Source organism: Lipotes vexillifer, unplaced genomic scaffold (genome assembly GCF_000442215.2).
Source record: "Lipotes vexillifer unplaced genomic scaffold, Lipotes_vexillifer_v1.1 scaffold1162, whole genome shotgun sequence".
Taxonomy (NCBI): Eukaryota; Metazoa; Chordata; class Mammalia; order Artiodactyla; family Lipotidae; genus Lipotes; species Lipotes vexillifer.
In genome coordinates this window covers 1,183,909-1,204,829 of record NW_006779033.1, presented here as the reverse complement: position 1 = coordinate 1,204,829, position 20,921 = coordinate 1,183,909, and the positions used below count along the sequence as shown (strand labels likewise).

The window sequence follows — 20,921 nt, the reverse complement described above, 5'->3', positions numbered from 1 at the left end:
CATCCTTTCATTGTGGGGTAGGGTAGCACATTGAGAAGTGCCACGTTAAGGGCAGAGTCTTTGTTCCAACCCTCTTTTCTTGCATGTCCTGACCTCAGCTCCTGTCTGTGGCTGGGTTTTAAACCCTGACCTTTGGATGTTGCGGTTGGTGGTGCCCCACAGGGCCACTTCTTAGCTCGGCTGCTGTAACAAATTACCATAGACTGGGCTGCTTGAACAACAGACATTTATTTCTCGCAGTTCTGGAGGCTGGAAGTCCAAGGTCAAAGCACCAGCCGGTCCAGTGTCTAGTGAGGGCCTGCTTCCTGGTGTGCAGATGGCCGGCCATCCTCTCACTGTACTCACATGGTGGAGAGAAAGGGGGGTGGGTGCGGAGAGAGGAGAGGAAGCAAGCTCTCTCCTGTCTTTTTACGGGGCCTCGCGGATGACTAAGGTCGTTCATGAGGCCCCCTTCATGGCCTAATCGCCTCCCAAAGGCCCCACCTCCTAATACTGTCAGAGCTCGGGCTTCAACATATGAATCTGGGGGGCACACTGACGTTCCGCCCACGTTAGCCGTCACGTGGCCCGTGCCCCACACGCTGTTTGTTTTCCGTCCCTGGAGTTCTTTCCTTTCTGCGGAGCCTAGCTGTGCACTTGAATGGGTGTTTGTATTGTGTTATCCGGTGCATGCGGCGGGTCCTTTGTAGCAGGAGAGCTTTTCGTCTTCATGATGCTAGAAATGAAAGTCTGAGGGAGGATGTATGGTTGTCTGTGGTTCCTGGAAACATGAAAACCTTTCATCTTAGAGACTAAAATCTATCTTCAGAAAATAAAGGCACACCAAGCGCATGGTAGGACGTTACATGTATTTTTTGAATAACGATTTTTTTGCACTGATGTGTCCTCTTATTTTCTTCACAGGGCACAGCTCTGAGGGGAAAAAACCAGTTGTGTATTTTGGGGGCATTCTGAGCCTTCAGAAGGAAACCAGACATGTCCTTGGATGACATTAGGATGAGCTCTACTGAATTCCTGAGGCAGGAGGACCTGGACGGCGGGGGCTTCGGGAAGGTGTCTCTGTGTTTACACAGCTCCCATGGACTCGTGGTCCTGAAGAAGGTGTACACGGGCCCCAAGCTCACCGAGTGAGTTGGGGGCAGAGGCAGATGGGCCACGTGACTGGCCAGGGCGGTGGATACGGGCGGCACAGGCCTTAGAATGAGACAGATGGGGTGCAAGGGTCAGCACCCGGGCTTTATGTCAGATAACCCTGAAGGGTGGATATTAACATCCTTGAATCGCTGATGAGGGTTTGGAGGCTGGCTAGGGAAGAGCTCAGGGCTGGTAAATAACGGAAGAAAGCTGAGCAGGAGGCAAAGAGAAAGGGAAGAAGACGCAGGGCAACGCAGGGGCCGCAGGGGCCGATGGAGAGGGAACGGGAGGGAGCAGGGAAGGCGGATGGATGCCCTTGCTTCACCGTGTTGGTGAGAACCAGCCCTAAGTACAGGAACAAAAAGCTGGTTCATGAAATAGAGGTTCCAGGAACCCTCTCTTGAAGGCAGTTGGTGGCACTGTTTTACTTCCCTCTGTTCTCGCCTGAGTGGTTGTGAGAGAGACCGCGTTTTTCATTACACTGTCCAGCACAGTCCTTTTTTCTGGCCGCATTTCGCTGCTGCTGTTCATGTATGATACTTTGCATTGATTCGTTCATCCGTGTAACATTTCTTGAGCACTCGCTGCCGGTCACTGGGAGGGAGGAATGTAGAGTGAACGAGCGACCGCTTCACCTTCCGGAGCTGGTGGTCTGTGTCTGGTAGAGACCAGCACATGCACAAGGGGCGACAGAGCGTGTGCGCTGATGCTCCAAAGAATCCCAAGCCACGGCGTTTCTGGGGGCAGGAAGGGAGCAGGGGCTGCCTGTGTCTGCCTGAACCCCCTTCCCTCCCCCAGGTACGATGAGGCCCTCCTGGAGGAGGGCAGGATGATGCACAGGCTGCGGCACAGCCGCGTGGTGAAGCTGCTGGGCGTCATCATGGAGGACGGGAACTACTCGCTGGTGATGGAGTACGTGGAGAAGGGCGACCTCATGCGCACGCTCAAGGCCCAGGTACCCAGGCCCGAGAGCGCGCCCTGCCAGCCCCTTGGTGCACAAGAGTCCTTTGTGAATGGCTGAATATTCAGGATTTTCTCAAGTCAGTCCCTCGTTAAATCTTCCTTGACTTTCCATGCCCAGAAGGTGAGCTCGCCCTCCTCTCAGTGCCTACAGACAGGTGTCCATCCCTCTCTCAGAGGGTCATCTCTAGGTCTCAGTGTTGTAGGAGGCTTTTGTCAGCCACTCTCAGATCCACAGTTCAGAGGCAGGCACTGTCTTTACGAAGCACGTGGTCTGATGGGGGGTGCATGCATAATGGATTACAATTAAATATTGATTGATTAAAAGATGTACACTATAGGGCTTCCCTGGTGGCGCAGTGGTTGAGAGTCCGCCTGCCGATGCAGGGGACACGGGTTCGTGCCCCGGTCTGGGAAGATCCCACATGCTGCGGAGCGGCTGAGCCCGTGAGCCATGGCCGCTGAGCCTGTGCGTCCGGAGCCTGTGCTCCGCAACGGGAGAGGCCACAGCAGTGAGAGGCCCACGTACCGCAAAAAAAAAAAAAAAAAAAAAAAAAAGATGTACACTATAAATGGCTGTATGAGAAGATGGAATATTAGTGATTGCATTTTGATGCCATTGAAGAAGCTGATAGGTTAAATATAGAACATTAGAATAACAGCACTGGGTAAGGAAGGCTTAGAACAGGAAGGTTAATATTGCTTACCAAAGACAGATAACTTTAAAGCATTTTTAAAAGTGTATGTACCTGTTAAGAGCAAGGCCTTGTGCTCTTTGCCCAGGAAGCAATAGCAAATGTGACACAGACAAGTAACGGGACAGGAAATAAACAATCTGGTGTGGTGTTGTTTTGATAGACACGCTCATAGTGAGCTCTGGGAACGCAGAAGAGGGGCTCTCTCCCCAGCGTGGGATGGATGGGAAGGGATTCCAGAAGGAGGAGGCTGGAGCGGGAGTGTGACGGACAAGCAGAAGATTTGAAGCAGAGAACTGGGGAGTAAGTCACCGTTCCAGGCAGAGGGAAGGGCATGAGCGAAGGAACTAGAGCCTGGCCAGTGTGGGGAACGCAGAGAACTGGGGTGGGCACAGTAGAGAGTGCCCGCGGGGGAGCTACGACTGTCCTTATGCAGATATTCCCCCCTCTTCCCGTCTTCACCCCTCCCCACCCCCCAGCTGCCTGAAGCTATGTCAGTCCTTCAGTTCTTTTTCAATCGGACAAATCTCACAGATAGTTGCCGGGAAGGCTAAACGATAGTCACTAACTGGTTGTATTGTAATTTGATCAGACTTCTCTTCTTCCCCAATCGAGATATGATCGAGATATGATCCGTGAAGCAAGTAGGCATTTTTTTTTTTTTTTTGGCTGTATGCAGGCCTCTCACTGTCGTGGCCTCTCCCGTTGTGGAGCACAGGCTCCGGACGCGCAGGCTCAGCGGCCATGGCTCACGGGCCCAGCCGCTCCGCGGCATGTGGGATCCTCCCGGACCGGGGCACGAACCCGCCTCCCCTGCATCGGCAGGCGGACTCTCAACCACTGCGCCACCAGGGAAGCCCACAAGTAGGCATTTTGATTGGGAGATACATCGTTTGGGACAAGAGACATTCTGTGGGATGGATCAGGCTAAGATAAGGTGCATCTATTGGGGCTCAAGAAGAAATTCAGGAGGATATAAGGGAGACAAACAAAAAGAGGAAAGAAAAGGGGATCTACTTGGCATGCTCAGAATTTTTTCCCAAGTCCAAAGGTATACGAAGGAAAAAGGCAGAATCTCTGGCTTTTGTTTTTTTTGTATGTGGTGATCAGGCTACTAATACTGTAGTGCAGCCACATTATGACTTAAGATGTTTTGGGGGATTGACTTAGGAATCTAACTTCCATCATTTAAATTTTTTTCCTGTTTATCAGCAACTAACATACACATAAATTTTTAGGAAACAGCCTATTTGTAAACTAGGGACTTCACACACACACACACACACACACACACACACACACACACACACAGAGTGAGAGTTTGTGTTTTTCAATGTTAAGCAAAACTGTTTAATAGAAACTGAAATTGTCTGTATTAACGTTGATAGTCATTATAACTAGAATACAATTTTAAGTGAGAGTGACCCGAGAATCTACAAAGGCTTGCCATATCTGATACCAAATCACCAAACAGATGTTAAATTCACTTTAGCATTGTTTTAACCACATCGTGTCATCTCATAGATTAATCTTTACATGTTTTTGTTTGTTTGTTTGTTTTTTTTGCGGTACATGGGCCTCTCACTGTTGTGGCCTCTCCCGTTGCGGAGCACAGGCTCCGGACGCACAGGCTCAGCGGCCATGGCTCACAGGCCCAGCCGCTCTGCGGCATGTGGGATCTTCCCGGACCGGGGCACGAACCTGTGTCCCCTGCATTGGCAGGCGGACTCTCAACCACTGCGCCACCAGGGAAGCCCTAATCTTTACATGTTTTTGATCAATGTGAGCACATTCTCTTGTATTCTTTTTTCTCTTAACCTTATTTCACACATACATTTTTATGGCACTGTTTACATATTTAATATATAGTAGCACATCATATTAGTACGCCATTGAGAATATTTGTGTTTTTTGTATATATATGCATTCATTCAACAGATATTACAGGCACCATGCAAGGTAGTCAGGACACATCTTAAGTAAATAATAATAATAGATAATATAGTTCCATTCTCAAGGAGCTTAATTTTATAGCAGTTTTGCATATTACCATATTGGCGTGGAAGTTTTATTTGTACACTGACAAAGCACTACATGAACACCCTCAGCAGTTGGGATAAAATCTCTCTTAAAGGGGGGCTTGTTTTGCAATGACAGCAGTGCTGCTGGGCCTGATCGAAGGAAACCTGGTCTCTTTGTCCTCAGGTTCAGACCCCACTACTCTTGAAGGAAACGGTTGCTTTGGCCTCTTTGATTACCTTTCCATTCACGGACTTACTATCACTCGTTTTAGATCAGTATCCCTCTCTCTGTGAAAGGAAGGATAATTATGGAGACCATTGAAGGAATGCGCTACTTACACGGAGAAGGTGTAATACACAAGGACCTCAAGCCTGAAAATATCCTCGTCGATGGTGACTTTCACATTAAGGTAAACCATAGTCAAGGCTTCTGGAGGATTGGGGTAATTTTAGTTTTAATTGTCCACTGTAAATCCATTTTTGGACATGATACACGCTAAAGGAAGAGCTAGCTCAGCGCATAGCTGGTAATGGTGGTGCCAGAAAGCTCTACCAAGGAAGGAAAAGCAAGATGCAGATTTGATGGAGTTGATATTTTTTATTTATTCATTTACTTTCATCTCCTTTTTAATTTTTTTTTATTTTTAGTATATATTTATATATATATTTATTTATTTGGCTGTACCCGTGGCATGCGGGATCTTCGTTGCCATGAGTGGGATCTTTAGTTGAGGCATTTGAGCTCTTAGTTGCGGCACGTGGAATCCAGTTCCCCGACGAGGGATAGAACCTGGGCCCCCTGCATTGGAGAGTGTGGAGTCTTACCCGCTGGACCACCAGGGAAGTCCCGTCATCTCCTTTTTCAAACTCAGTTTCCTGTTGAAAACTCTCTTTCCACTGTAGTAAAAGGAAGAAGGCAAAGGGCTTTTCTTTTGCTCACTCAAGAGCAAGCGCTCACTAGACGGAGCATCACATCTAGTTGGCTTTGGCAGCAGGAATCCAAGCGCAAGCATCTGAAAGGGGAAGTGGCATCTGGGGGGAGGACTCGGGAACTGCTTACACAGGCATCCCTTCACCAGAAGATTCTGCTTCTCACACTCTGTTCTAGTCCTGGGCGGAGGTTTTTATTCCTGTGTCTTTAAAAGAAGGTTCTTCTTTACATTAATAACTTATCTGTTATGTTCTGGGTTAGAATTTGAGGATTTTAGATAATCACATGCCAGAAATCATCCCCAGATGCTTGGATTCCTTGAGGCAAAAGTGAAACTGTCACCTCTGATTTCTTAACTGTAGTGTTCTGTCATTTTGCCCTGCCACCTCCCTCTTTGTTCTGTGTCTGACCCTGGTATTTTTTCTTTGCTTTTTTGTCTGTTTTTCCCTCCTTCTCATCCCATCTTCTCTTAGGTTCAGGCTCCCAACTCAGAACAGGTAGCACTGCAGTCCTTATCCTCAGTGTTGGTATCCTCGGAAATTTGCATCCTTGGGCTTCTGGACACCATTTGGGAAAATAGAAGATGCAGTACCATCTGCTATACAAATCTGCTGAGAAGAAAGTACCTGTTTTTTCCTAACCTCAGAAGTAGTTGAAAAATATATGCAGAATAAATGAGGAATTAGAATGAACATGTTTTGTTGTATTCATCTCAGAGACATCTTCTGCTTTTCTCACCCCTTTACCCCCGCCCCCAGGTTTTATTGCGTAAGAATTGAGATACCAGAATTTCACACAGATGTTTCTGTTTTGTTTCTTTCTTTATAAATTTGTTTATTTAATTATTTATTTTTTGGCTGTGTTTGATTTTCGTTGTTGTGCACGGGCTTTCTCTAGTTGCGGCGAGCAGGGGCTACTTTTCTTTGCTGTGTGTGGGCTTCTCATTGCGGTGGCTTCTCTTGTTGTGGAGCACAGGCTCTAGGCACGTGGGCTCAGTAGTTGTGGCGCACGGGCTTAGCTGCTCCATGGCATGTGGGATCTTCCCGGACCAGGGCTTGAACCTGGCGCACAGACATTTCGTAAGGGAGATTTTCCAGATGGCTGAGGACATACAGTTGCTACTAGTCTGTTCAGAAGTAGCTGTTTTAAACTTATCTAGTGCAACCATTTCTGGAAATGTTACTGTACCTCACATCTACTGAAGAAGGCCCAGAGTTGAAGGCAAATCTGATTCGCTTGTAGCCTTCACAGAACAATCCCGTGGGCTTGCTCCCTTGCAGATAGCTGACCTTGGCCTTGCCTCCCTTAAGACGTGGAGTGAGCTGATGAAAGAGGAGCTTACTGCGCAGAGGAGAGGAAAGAGCACCACGAAGAACGGCAGCACCCTCCACTACATGGCCCCCGAGTGCCTGAACGACGTCAGCTCGAGGCCCTCCGAGAAGTCGGACGTGTTCAGCTTCGCCATAGTGCTCTGGGCCGTCTTTGCCAACAAGGAGCCATATGAAAGTAAGGCAGTTACAGAGGAGTGGGATTTGGGTACTAATCAAAGTTGTTCAACAGAATATTAGCCTTCAGTGAAGTCAGTTAAGATGTATCATTGTTTGTTCATTTAATGTCTGTCTTACCAACTGGACTATAAGCTCCACAAGGGCAAGGACCACATCTGATCCATTCACTGCTGTTTCCCCAGTATCTACACATACAGTACCTGGAACGTAGTAGGTGCTCAGGAAGTGTTTGTTGAAAGAACGAGTCATCTCAGTTTAGGAATCAGGGATCGTAGGACAGGGAGGAGCCTTGGTAACGCGTATAAGCTTGGGAGGTGCTGTAACATTCCATAATTCCTCCCGGACAGGAAAGCTTGCCTGCTTCTGCTTATGAGGGGTTAACCCTTTCAGGGCATACACTCCATACTTTCATTCGTCCCCTAATGCTTCATTCATTCAGAAATCGTTTCTTTTCAGTACTTACTGTGGGACTTTACTCAGAATTGAGAATATAAAGCTGAGAAAGTCATGGTTTGTGCAGGAGAACAGATGAGCCTTTTCTTCAGTCTGTTAAGTATCTAAACTAATGGACGTTCTCCTGCCCATTCTTCCTGGGTGATTAGCAGCTCCCATGGTTTAATGATCACCTCTTTGCTGACACCTCCCAAATCTCCAGCCCTGGCCTGGATATCCACTTGTCTATTAGTCAGACCCAGTCCACATACCAGGGGAACCCCAAAGCAGCGTCCCCCCAAAACAAAGCCATCTTCTCCGTGCTGGCCTAGTAGCTCATTCAGCTTTGCTCTTATGTTCAGAAAATGGCATCACCAACCACCAGCCGAGCTGCCCAACCAGAAATTTTAGTCATCCCATACTCAACCTTGCCCCTCATCTCCCACATCCAATCAGACACCAAAACCTATGAATTGGGGACTTCCCTGGCGGTCCAGTGGTTAGGACTCCTCGCTTTCACTGCTGAAGGCCCAGGTTTAATCCCTGGTCGGGTAACTAAGATCCCGCAAGCTGTGTGGCGTGGCCGGGAAAAAAACAAAAAACAAAAAAACAAGTGTGAACTCAAGGTGTATCTGATTCAAGGTACATCCGCTTCTCCCCGTCCCCCACAGGGCCCTCACTAGGTCAGACCCTCTGTATTTCTATGGCAGTCTCCTTGCGCCGCCCGCCATTCACACTGCAGCCAAGCTGCTCGTCCTAAAAAGCAAATCAGACCGTCTCACTCATCTGTTTAAAATCCTGCCAAGGCACCCTTGACATTCAGGGTAAAGTTCGGATTCCTCAGTATGGAGTACAGGGTCCTTTCTGATTTGGCTTTTGTTTCTCTGTCTAACCTTATTCCTTCCTCACTTCCTTTAGTCAATATGCCCAGTTACACTGAACTATTCAGAATTTCTGGGATGCATCATGATTTCTGCAACTTCCAATCTATTCATATCCTGCTTTCTTAGCCTGGATCCTCCTCTCTGAATCCTCCTTCCCGCTTCTTTACCTGGATAATTCCTGCCTATTGTTCTGGACTCAACAAAGCCTTCTCTGACCTTCTATTCGTGGTCCTGTTACCAGAACCCTTTGTACTTACTTCTCGAATAGCCGTTGTCACTCTACATTTTAAGTCACTCTTATTAAACTGAGCTCCTTCAAGGCAAACGCTGTCCTGTATTTGTCTTTGTATGAAAATCTGGAGTGTGGCATTGGCTTTATTCACATATTCCATTTGTTCTACGAGGAGTCAGCTTTGCTGTGAATTCTCTCTTTCACCTGCAGAAACTAAAATGCTGTTTGATCATCTCCGCAGTGGAATTCATCAGCTCGTTGTCACAGGGCCATTCTGCCCCTGCTGGATGCGGCAGCTGTACTGGAAGCGTCCCCTAGGCAGAGAGAGATCAGTGGCTTTGTCCAAGTTCTGTCACCTCCCTGCCTGAGAGGAGCAGGACCTGAAAGCTCAGCTTAAGCTCCTCTTTGTTTTATAGATGCTATCTGTGAGCAGCAGCTGATAATGCGCATTAAATCTGGGAGCAGGCCGGACGTGGAGGACATCACTGGGCACTGCCCGCGGGAGGCTGTCAGCATCATGGAGCAGTGCTGGGCGGTGAATCCAGAAGATCGGCCGACGTTTGCTGGTGAGCATCTTCCATGACTGCACAGTCTCCGCGTGGTGATCTTCCCAGTGAGATGCTGACAGGAAGTTGCTTTGAGTTTTTAGAAAACTGAGTTCCACTTGTGATTTCAAACTGATTTTCTAGATTCCAAACACTTTGTTCAATGAAAAGTTGTCATCCCTCCCCAGAGCATGAAGGCATATAGGTCCTCTTGTATCTTTGTGGGGTTTTTTTTCCTATAATTAACTTTTAAAAACTTGTGTTAGAATATACGTGACACAAAATTTACCATTTTAACTATTTTCAGGTGTACAGTTGAGCGACATTAAGTACATTCACAATGTTTGCACCCATTACCACGATCTGTCTCCAAAACTTTCTCATCTTTCCCAACTGAAACTGTATCTATTAAACAATAACCCCCCATCTCCTCTCCCCCAGCCCCTGGCAACCATCATTCTACATTCTGTCTCTCTGAATTTGGCTACTCCGGGTACCTCATTTAAGTGGAATCATACAGTATTTGTCCTTTTGTGGCTGGCTTATTTCACTGTGCACAGTATCTTCTGGGTTCATCCACATTGTAGCCTGTGTCAGATCCTCCCTTTTCACTGCCGAGTGGTACTCCATGGTATGTAGACCACATTTTGTCTGTCCATTCATCTGCTGAATGGGTTGCTTCCACAGGCCTTCTTATTTCTTAGCTTTGATTTCATTTCCCTTCCCTTGTGGAGCTGGCATCTCTGGAAATGCGATTTTGTCATTTGGATTTGGGCCGATAATAGAAGGAGAAGGAAAGGGGCATGGACATCTCACATCCTTGTACCTCTTCTCATTCCCCTGTGTTGCCTAGGATCTTGCTAAAGGCCTAGAGGCAGAGGAAAGAAGAAAATATCAGGTGAGGGAAAAATAAATAGCAGGAAGGAAGGTAGGAGCCTACAGAGGATTTTGCTCTCATATTTCTGCTATGAGAAAACAGAACTGAAGCCGCACCTAACACTCCCACCAAAGGGTTAGATTGATTTGGTTGCCTGTTTTCTTATTTGCTGAATCTTATCCTGGCTTGGTGTCTTGTCTCATGCCTTTTTCACTTTTTTAAACTAAAATTCTTATTTTGAGGTAATTGTAGATTTGCATGTAGTTATAAGAAATAACACAGATATCCCACGTACCCTTTACCTAGAATTTCCGTTCACTTTTATTGTTCTGTCTTCCATTTCACTGACTTTCCTCTTTCTCCTCCATTCTGCTGTAGAGTTCATCCACGGAGCTTTTTATTTGCCTTATTTTATTTTTCAGTTCTAAAATTTCACTGAAATTTCTTTCATATCTTCTGTTTCTTTGCTGATGCTTTCTATTTTTTCATTTGTTTCAAGCATGTTTATAATTGCTTCTTGAAGCATTTTTATCATGGCTGTTTAAAAATCTTCAATGTGTAATCCTAGTGTCTCTGTCATCTTGATGTTGGCATCTGTTAGTTGTCTTTTGTCATTCAGTTTGTGACCTTACTGGGTCTTAGTATGATGAATGATTTTTCTATTGAAACTTGTACATTTTCTTGCTATGAAGCCTTCTGTTTTTAGCTGGCCTCTTCTGACATGGCTTTGACAAAGAAAGGGTGACTGCCACCTTGTTAGCACCAGGTGGAAGGAAGTCAGTTTCCCCACTTGGCCCTGCTGACACCTGAAGTGGGAGGCTTTTCGTTACTACTGGTCAGGGGTGAGGGTTTCAGTGGAGTCCACATGGTCTCCATGGACACTGCAGTGGAGGTGAAAGTCCCGACTCACCCAAGGCCTCTTCTGATAGTTCCCCATTGGGATAGGGAAGGAGCATCTTATTACTGCAAGGTGAGGATGCAAGTTCAGTCTACCCTTGTTGTCCACTGACACCACAGGAGTGGAGGGGCTCATTACCACCTGACTGGAAGGAAAGTTCTGGCCTCCTATTTGGCCTTCTCTAACATCACCCTGGTGGGGTGTTGGAGCACCCTGTCAGTGTCTTCTGGGGTCGGGAGTCTCAACTCCCCACTCAGTCTTTGCTGGTGGAGGTGGGGGATGGAGTCATGATTTTTCTATGGCATTTGGCTGGAGAGTGGTTATGGACTAAGCACTCTGTCTTGCTAGGCTGCCCCTTGCTTAGCCCTCTGGCCAGAAAGAAAAGGCTTTTGTTGGGCTTTTTTGTTGGGTTGCTAGCTTCTTCAGGTCCAAGTCTGAGATATGTGCAGCAGGAAAAAAAAAAAATCCAGTAAGCTCACTGCCATGTCTTTCCTCAGATCCCAAAGTCCCTAGCTAGTCTGACTTTGTCTCTCCTCCTTTCAGTCTCCTTATGTTTGTTTTATATATAATATAATATATAGGGGTTCTTGTCATACTTAGTGGGAGAAATAAGGAAAAGTATGTCTATTCCATCTTCCCAAAAATGGAAATTACATTTTTCTTTTAAGGCTATAACAGCTCTAACTTTATACCAGATCCTTATTCTGAGTATTCCACCCTGTAGTAACTCAGATGCCAAAGGGACAGAAACTAGGAGTCCACCCATCTTTTTCATTTGGAAATTAACTTGTATTAGGTAGGGCTTTGTGCTGCAGCCAGAGAAACTGTCTATTATTAGGCAGGAGCCCTGGGTTTCCAGTGATACCCTATCCTTTGTTCTGTCTGTGTAATAGTCTCGTTAGTCTCTTTATGAAAGTCAGTGGTTTGGCATTTAAGTTTATATTTCCCTGCTTTGCCCACAGGTTACGGTAAGTAATTCAAAGATAATAGATTGGTAATATTTTACTCTTATTCTAGAAAATACTTAAGAAATTTAAAGTACTATTTTTTTTATATATAGGCATTGAAGAGAGATTTAGGCCTTTTTATTTAAATCAATTAGAAGAGCACGTAGAAGAGGATGTGAAGAGTCTAAAGGTAGGTAACGTAGCCGCTGCTCAAGACGCTAGCACTGAAGCACATATATTGTCAGTCGTGAAAACCAAAGCATCGCACTTTATTACGGAGATTTGAGGTAAGGTAGCTTGGTAACCACAAAAAACAAGATAGGCAGTTTTATGCAGATATCATCAAGTTAGCACACCGGGCCCGTTCCTCTGCCAAAACTAATGAAGTGAGAGAAACTATATCTACCAATATGAAAACAAAAGCACAGCATTACTGGAACAGGATGGAAAGTACCATAGGTGGATCAGTCATTTTGACTGAGGAATTCTTGAAAGATAAAAAGCCAACAGAATTATATCTGTCAAGACATAAAATAGGAAAAAAGTTTTAAAAGGCTGCCCCAAACATGATAATCAAGAAGTCACGGAGGAAGACGTCTCGGGTCAGCGTGTAGAGGTGGGTGGTCACACGGGACGTTGGTGGCGTCGTCATTCGGGAGCCACGGTTGTGTCACTTTTAAAAGTTGGCTCCTCCCCCCTCACGTCTTATGCTAAAGCAGCAGGTGGGAGCAGCATGTGCCCAGGGCCGAAGCAGTGAGTTTGGTGCCTGGGATCAGAGAGGTATGTCAGAGACTGTTGCCAACTAACCAACCAAGAGGAGCAGAGACCTCCCCTCCTCACACACTCAGGAAACAAGCTGTTATCTTAAGTCTTACAGCAACATGCTGCTATAATCGTGAAAGGGAGACTACAGTAAATAAAACGGGCAGGCAGACAGAGATTTTAAGATATACACACACATACACAGTCAGATAGTCAAGAATTGCCAGACTGGCCGTCATCAAAAAATCCACAAACAGTGAATGCTGGAGAGGGTGTGGAGAAAAGGGAACCCTCTTGCCCTGTTGGTAGGAATGTAAATTGATCCAGCCACTATGGAGAACAGTATGGAGTTTCCTTAAAAAACTAAAAATAGAACTACCATACAACCCAGCAATCCCAATACTGGGCATATACCCTGAGAAAACCATAATTCAAAAAGAGTCGTGTACCAAAATGTTCATTGCAGCACTATTTACAATAGCCAGGACATGGAAGCAACCTAAGTGTCCATCAACAGATGAATGGATAAAGAAGATGTGACACATATATACAATGGAATATTACTCAGCCATAAAGAGAAACGAAATTGAGTTATTTGTAGTGAGGTGGATGGACCTAGCGTCTGTCATACAGAGTGAAGTAAGTCAGAAAGAGAAAAACAAATACCGTATGCTAACACATATACGTGGAATCTAAAAACAAAAAAATGGTCATGAAGAACCTAGGGGCAAGATGGGAATAAAGATGAAGACCTACTAGAGAATGGACTTGAGGATACGGGGAGGGGGAAGGGTAAGCTGGGACAAAGTGAGAGAGTGGCATGGACATATACACTACCAAATGTAAAACAGATAGCTAGTGGGAAGCAGCCGCATAGCACAGGGAGATCAGCTCGGTGCTTTGTGACCACCTGCAGGGGTGGGATAGGGAGGGTAGGAGAGAGATGCAAGAGGGAGGGGATATGGGGACATAGGTATATGTATAACTGATTCACTTTGTTATAAAGCAGAAACTAACACACCATTGTAAAGCAATTATACTCCAATCAAGATGTTAAAAAATTAAAATAAAAACAAAAACAATTGCCAGACTTTGGAGGGATACCTACACTATAAAAGAGAGGTATCCAATGCAGACCAAGGAAGTAATCAAAAGGACATCAGGAAAGATAGTCACTAAGGAAAAAAAGCATTACCACAGCAATCAGGAATAATTCATAACAATAAAAGTTTCATTTCACCAAGAAGGAAATAACAGCTTTAAGTATGTTGACTCTTGAACAACACAGGTTTGAGCTCTATGGGTCCACTTATACACAGATTTTTCTCAATAAATACGTACTACATGATCTTTACTTGGTCGAATTCATGATGTGGAACCACAAATACAGAGGGCCAACTGTAAAATTATACTTGGGTTTTCGACTGTGAGGGGGTGAGCACCCCTAACTCCCATGTTGTTCAGGGGTCAACTGTATAATTTAGCAAAACTGGCTCAAATAGAGATGGAAAACCTGAATATTCCCATAACTATTAAAAGAGATTGAATCAGTCCTGCAAGAAAATTCCACAACCAGATAGCTTCATCAGCAGTTTCTATCAAATACTCAGTGAAAAAATTACCCCAATTGTATACAGCTTCTCGAGGTAACAGAGAAGGAACGTTCCTAAACTCATTTTATGAGACTCTAGCATAACAACCCTGATTCCCAAACCTGCAAAGAAGATACAAGGAAGGAAACTTACGGAACAGTTTCACTTAACAATGTAGATGTGAAAATCCCGAGTAAAATATAAACAAGCTGAATCCATCAATGGACAATAAAGCTTGAAAAAGATACATGGTCTCACTAACAGAAAAGCAAAGTGAATTGATTATAATTTTTCATCCATTAGATTGACAGTAGTTTTGAAAGGTTGATAATATCAAGTGTTTGTGAAAATGCAGAATAACAGACAATCTCATGTAGTATTGGTAAAAGTGAGAGTTGAAGTTTATTGAGCGGTGAAGCATCTATCACACTTCTAAAAGCACATGACTTCTGCTGCAGTTCTGCTCTTAGTAATCTGTCCTACTCACATGTATGCTCAGAGATGTAGCTTCAGGAGATTTTTGCACCTTTGTGAGAGTTAAAATTTGGAAATGCACAAATGTGTAAATATATATATACACACACACACACATATATATAAATATTTGTATATTTCCAGAATATATATGCAAATGCCTAGAGAGAATAAAAGGTCCACAACATACTCCAGATAAGGATTCCCTCTGAAAATGGAAGAGAGGGGGTTGGAAGGAACGACATTAAAGTGTTGCTCTGTGTAATTCAGCAGTTTGAATCTTTTAAAAGAAGTTTGTATTTATATATTTTGTCTAATAAGTAATAACTGTAAAAAGAAAACAATTGCTTTTACAAAACAAACCAATTAAAAAATGGGTGGAAGAACTAAACAGACATCTCTCCAAGGAAGACATACAGATGGCCAAGAGGCACATGAAAAGATGCTCAGCATCACTAATTATTAGAGAAATGCAAATCAGAACTACAACAAGGTATCACCTCACGGTCAGAATGGCCATCATCAAAAACTCTACAAACAATAAATGCTGGAGAGGGTGTGGAGAAAAGGGAACCCTCTGGTACTGTTGGTGGGAATGTAAATTGATACAGCCACTATGGAGAACAGTATGGAGGTTCCTTAAAAAACTGAAAACAGAACTACCATACGGCCCAGCAATCCCAGTACTGGGCACATACCCTGAGAAAACCATAGTTCAAAAGGACACATGTACCCCAGTGTTCATTACAGCACTATTTACAATAGCCAGGACATGGAAACAACCTAAGTGTCCATCGCCAGATGAATGGATAAAGAAGATGTGGCACATATATACAATGGAATATCACTCAGCCATAAAGAGGAATGAAATAGTGCCTTTTGTAGAGATGTGGATAGACCTAGGGACAGAGTGAAGTAAGTCAGAAAGAGAAAAACAAATACTGTATAATATCGCTTATATGTGGAATCTAGAAAAATGGTACAGATGAACCTAGTTCCAGGATAGGAATAGAGACATAGACGTAGAGAATGGACATGTGGACACAGGGTGGGAAGGGGAGGGTGGGATGAATTAGGAGATCTGGATTGACATATATACACTACCATGTGTAAAATAGATAGCTAGTGGGAACCTGCTGTATAGCACAGGAAGCTCAGCTTGGTTCTCTGTGACGACCTCGATGGGTGGGATGGGGGCCGGGAGGGAGGTCCAAGAGGGAGGGGATATAGGTGTACATATAGCTGACTCACTTCGTTGTACAGCAGAAACTAACACAACATTGTAAAGCAGTTATACTCCCAATTAAAGGAAAAAACAAAAAATAACATAAAAATGCTTATGTGTTAAGTAAAAAGCAACATACAAAATGCTACAAACTGTACACAAAATTAATATCCTGTGTCATTCTCCCCTAAATCATTCATATGTTGATTCTGAATATTTTTGACCGTCTACCTATGTAGCAGGCACTCTGTTAAGACCATAGTGCAAACATGACCAGGGGAAAAAACTTGTAGGAAATACAAAATGTTAATTTTTTTACTTGAGTAGGTTTCTACTTAAAGATCATTCTATACATTTTCTATATCTTTTATAATGAGTATTATTATTTTTATAAGGGAAGAAGTTTTATCTTTTTTTTAATTGTAGTAAAATATACATAACATAAAATTTACCATCTTAACCAATTTTTAAGTATACAATTCAGTGGCATTAAGTATACTCACAATGTTGTACCACCACGACGAGTATCCATTTCCATTTTTATTATCCCAAACAGAAGCTCTGTATCTCAAGCAACAACTCCCCATTCCTTCCTCTCCCCAGCCCCTGGTAACCTCTATTCTCTTTTCTGTCTCTATGAATGTGACTATTCTAGGTGGCTCATAGACATGGGATCATACAATTTGTCTTTTTGTGTCTAGCATATTTCACCTAGCATAATGTTTTCAAGGTTCATCCATTTTGTAGCATGTATCAGAACTTCATTCCTTTTTAAGGCTGAATAATATTCCATTGTATGTATACGTCACATTTTGATTATTCATTCATCTTTGATGGATACTTGAGTTGTTTCCACCTTTTGTCGATAATGAATAATGCTGCTATTAACATTGGTATACAAGTATCTTTTTGAGTCTCCGCTTTTAATTATTTTGGGTATATACCTACGTGTGGAATTGCTGGATTGTATGATAATTACACATTAAACACTTGAGGAACCATGAAACTGTTTTCCATAATATCTACACCATTTTATATTCCCACCATTAACTTACAAGGGTTCCAATTTCTCTACCTTCTCACTAACACTTTTCATTTTCTGGGTTTTGTTTTGTTTTGATAATAGCCCTTGTAATGAATGGCAGTTTTGATTTGCATATCTCTTTGAGTAATGATGTTGAGCATCTTTTCATGTGCTTCTTGGCCATCTGTATGTCTTCTTTGGAGAAATATCTATTCAAGTCCTTTGTCTGTTTTTGAACTGGGTTGTTTTCTTTTTTGTTGCTGAATTATAGGAGTTCTTTATATAATCTGGATATTCATCCCTTCTATTTATGTGATTTACAAAAATTTTTCCCTACTCTGTTCTCTCTCTTGATAGTGTCCTTTGATGTACAGAAGGTTTTAATTTTGATGTAGTCCAGTTACCTATTTTTATTTTGTTGCCTGTGCTTTTGGTGTTATATCCAAGAAATCATTGTCAAATCAATGTCATGAAGCTTTTCCCCTATGTTTTCTTCTGATAGTTATATAATTTTAGCTCTTAAGCTTAGGCCTTTGATCCATTTGAGGTAATTTTTATATATGTTTGTGTATGTTGAAAGGTAAGGATCTAACTTCATTCTTTCACATGTAGATACCAGTGTTCCCCCATTGAATGGTCGTGGCCCCCTTGTCAAAAATCAATTGGCCAGGGACTTCCCTGGCGGTCCAGTGGTTAAGACTTGGTGTTTCCACTGCAGGGGCAAGGGTTCCATCTCTGGTTGGGGATCCGCATGCTGTACAGCAAAAGTAAATAAATAAATAATAAAAAATAAAAAATTAATTGGCCATATATGCAAGGGTTTATTTCTGGGTTCATTATATTCCATTGGTCTGTATGTCTTTCCTTAGGCCAATACCACACTGTTTTGATTACTGTAGCTATGTAGTGAGTTTTGAAATCAGGAAGTGTGAGCCCTCCAAGTTTGTTCTTTTTTAAGATTTTTTTGGCTATTTAGGGAAAAAAGTTTATTTTCTTAAAGAAGTATTTACTGCTTGTAAGAGCTATGTGAAATTTCTACCTTCTGAAAAATTCGTTCTTCCTTACAACAATTTTCTGGAACTTTTTGGCCAATCCAGTATTTTCTGCTGTTTACTAAAGTATGTCTTTATGTTCTTAATTCTAGAAAGAGTATCCGGGCCAAAATGAAATTGTAAAGAGAATGAAGTCTCTCCAAATTGATTGCATAGCAATATCTCCAAGCAGGTCAAATTCAGGTAACTTATACTGTGATTGAAAATCTGTTTATTCACTTGTTTGTTCATTCACTCACTGTACTGTCTAAAATGCCATTTACAACTATATGAGAAACAGAAGAAGCTATAAAATATAACAGCTGCCTTAAAGGACGTTCTAATATATTCGGAGTTAAGGTACATATATTTGAAATATTAGGTAACAACATGTTCACCAAAATCATAAAGTATCCTGAACACAAGAGGCCTAATATATCTGATAGGGAGGAAGTGACAGCTCAGGAAAAAGACGGGAACCTATGTGGGAGCAAAGTCCTTGAGAAGGTCAGGGATGACTGGGTCCAGAGTACGTGCAGAGAGGTTGGCCTCAGATTCAAGCAGGGATACTTTTTTCATTTAACAGAAGGGAAAGCAGAGTATAGGATATTGAAGCCACTTATCAGCTGTCTGTTCTGAGGCACATCACTTGACTTCTTGTAAGCCTCATCCATCATTGTAATAATAAGTGCTCCTACTGTTATAGGGCTTTTAAAGAATAAAAGAATCCACGGAAGTGCTTAGCTCAGAACTGCTGCCATTCTTATTTTCCAGCCCTGCGTTACAACAAGGGGACACCTTCTCTGCTCCAACACAAGTCCTTTTCTTCCTTGGTCATTCCTACAACACCCACTTTTCTGCTGCTTGGTTATAACTTCTCTCGTGCTCTCACACTGCCAGGCAGGGACGACTGCTTATTACCTATGTAACTCACAGGAGGATAAACCACCTGGTAAACCCTTTTTATTTGTTCTCAGAGCTTTCAGTGTGTTACTCCAAGGTGCAGATGCGTGACTGTGCTCTCGGGTTTTTACTCCTAATGTTTCATGAAACTTTCCGACGCTGATTCATTTCTTTTCAGCCACAGAACAGCCCAGTTCGCTGCACAGTTCACAGGGATTCGGGCTGGGTCCTGTGGAGGACTCCTGGTTCGCTCCTGCCCCAGAGCAGCGGCAGCAGCAGCAGGAGGACCTCCTACTGCACAGTAAACTCCAGGAGGAGGCCAACTACCATCTTTACGGCAGCCGCATGGACAGGCGTACGGAAGAGCAGCCCAGACAGAATGTGGCTGACAGGAGACAGGAAGAGAGGAGACGGAGGGTCTCCCATGACCCTTTTGCACAGCAGAGACCTTATGAGAATGCTCAGAGCCCAGGGCTAAAAGGCCTTGCTTATTCCGGTGCAGCCAATCATGGAAATGCGGTACAGCAACCAACAGGGCTGACCAGCCAACCCCAGTTACTATACTATAGAAATGGATTGTGTACATCACTCGGTTTTGGAGCAAGACCAGTGGATCTGAGAAACACAGGTCCAGGAGTTTGGAATGGGCCAAATCCAGGCCACATGCCAAGCATGTATAAAACTCCAGTGCCTGAGACCAACCTACTGGGAAACACACCCACCATTCCATTCAGCTCCTTGCCATCAAGAGGTAAATAGGCCTTTCAGTCACACTGTTCTATTTTTTAACTTTTCCTGAAAATAAAGCAGCCATTCGCTCTGTTGTAGACTATAAGTGAACAAAGGACAAGCTGTTTGGGGTCTTCAGCCACCAGACACACCTTGCCTTCTCGGAATAAGTCTCCATCAGACCACCTGGCCTAGGCTCTTGGTTTGGGTAGAAGTCAGTGCAGCTGTCCACAAGTGTCGGGCCACAGGTCTTTGCATCCAGTAGGCATCTTCCACTCTAACCTGAATCTCAGTAGCTCCACTATGTCCGATCTCTGATGTAAGTGAAGGTATCTGCTTGTATTCTTTCACTTGCTTGCTGTTTTCTGAAGGTAAGAAAGAAATCTTGGGTATTTTCATTTTTTATCTCATATAGGCCAAGGACTACCACTGGTGATGAAAACCACGTTGTTGGGCAACCATCACCACCATCCACCTCCAGAGCTCTTTCTTCTTCCCAAACTGAAACTGTACCCATCAGACAATAACTCCCCATTCTCCTTCCTCCCAGCGCCTGGCAGTCAACCTTCTACTTTCTGTCTCTATGAATTTGATGGCTCTAGGGACCTCATATAAGCGGAATCATATGGTATTTGTCCTTCTGTGACTAGGTTATTCACTGAGCACAATGTCGTCAAGGTCCACCCATGTTACAGCCTGTGTCAGAATTTCCTTCTTTTTTAAGGCTGAATAGTATTCCATTGTATGGATGGACCACATTTTGTTTATCTATTCATCTGCTGTTGGACACTGGGGTGCCTTCCACTTTTTGGCTCTTATGAATAATGCTATGAACATGGGTGTAAATATCTGATTGAGACCCTGCTTTCAGTTCTTTGGGGTATATACCTGGTAGAATTGCTGGATTGTATGGTAATTCTATTTTTAATTTTTTGAGGAACCACCATACTGGTTACCACAGTGGCTGTACCATTTTATATTTCCACCAGCAGTGCATAGGGGTTCCAATTGCTCCACAACTTTGCCAACACTTGTTATTTTCTATACTTTTGATAGTTGACATCCTAATGGATGTGAGATGATTCAGCCACCTTTTTTTTTTTTTTTTTTTTTTTTT

General features: G+C 43.6%; 1 protein-coding gene across 1 annotated transcript; it reads left to right on the top strand.

The window, feature by feature from the left end:
* Positions 1–972: 972 nt before the first annotated feature.
* Positions 973–19,834, top strand: RIPK1 (receptor interacting serine/threonine kinase 1). Its single transcript, XM_007452108.1, has 8 exons — positions 973–1,127; positions 1,933–2,089; positions 5,083–5,220; positions 7,022–7,247; positions 9,214–9,363; positions 12,178–12,254; positions 18,286–18,376; positions 19,254–19,834. Exons 1-8 carry the CDS (start codon positions 976–978, stop codon positions 19,832–19,834), a joined length of 1,572 nt encoding a protein of 523 aa, XP_007452170.1. The 5' UTR covers positions 973–975.
* The last annotated feature ends 1,087 nt before the right edge of the window (positions 19,835–20,921 follow it).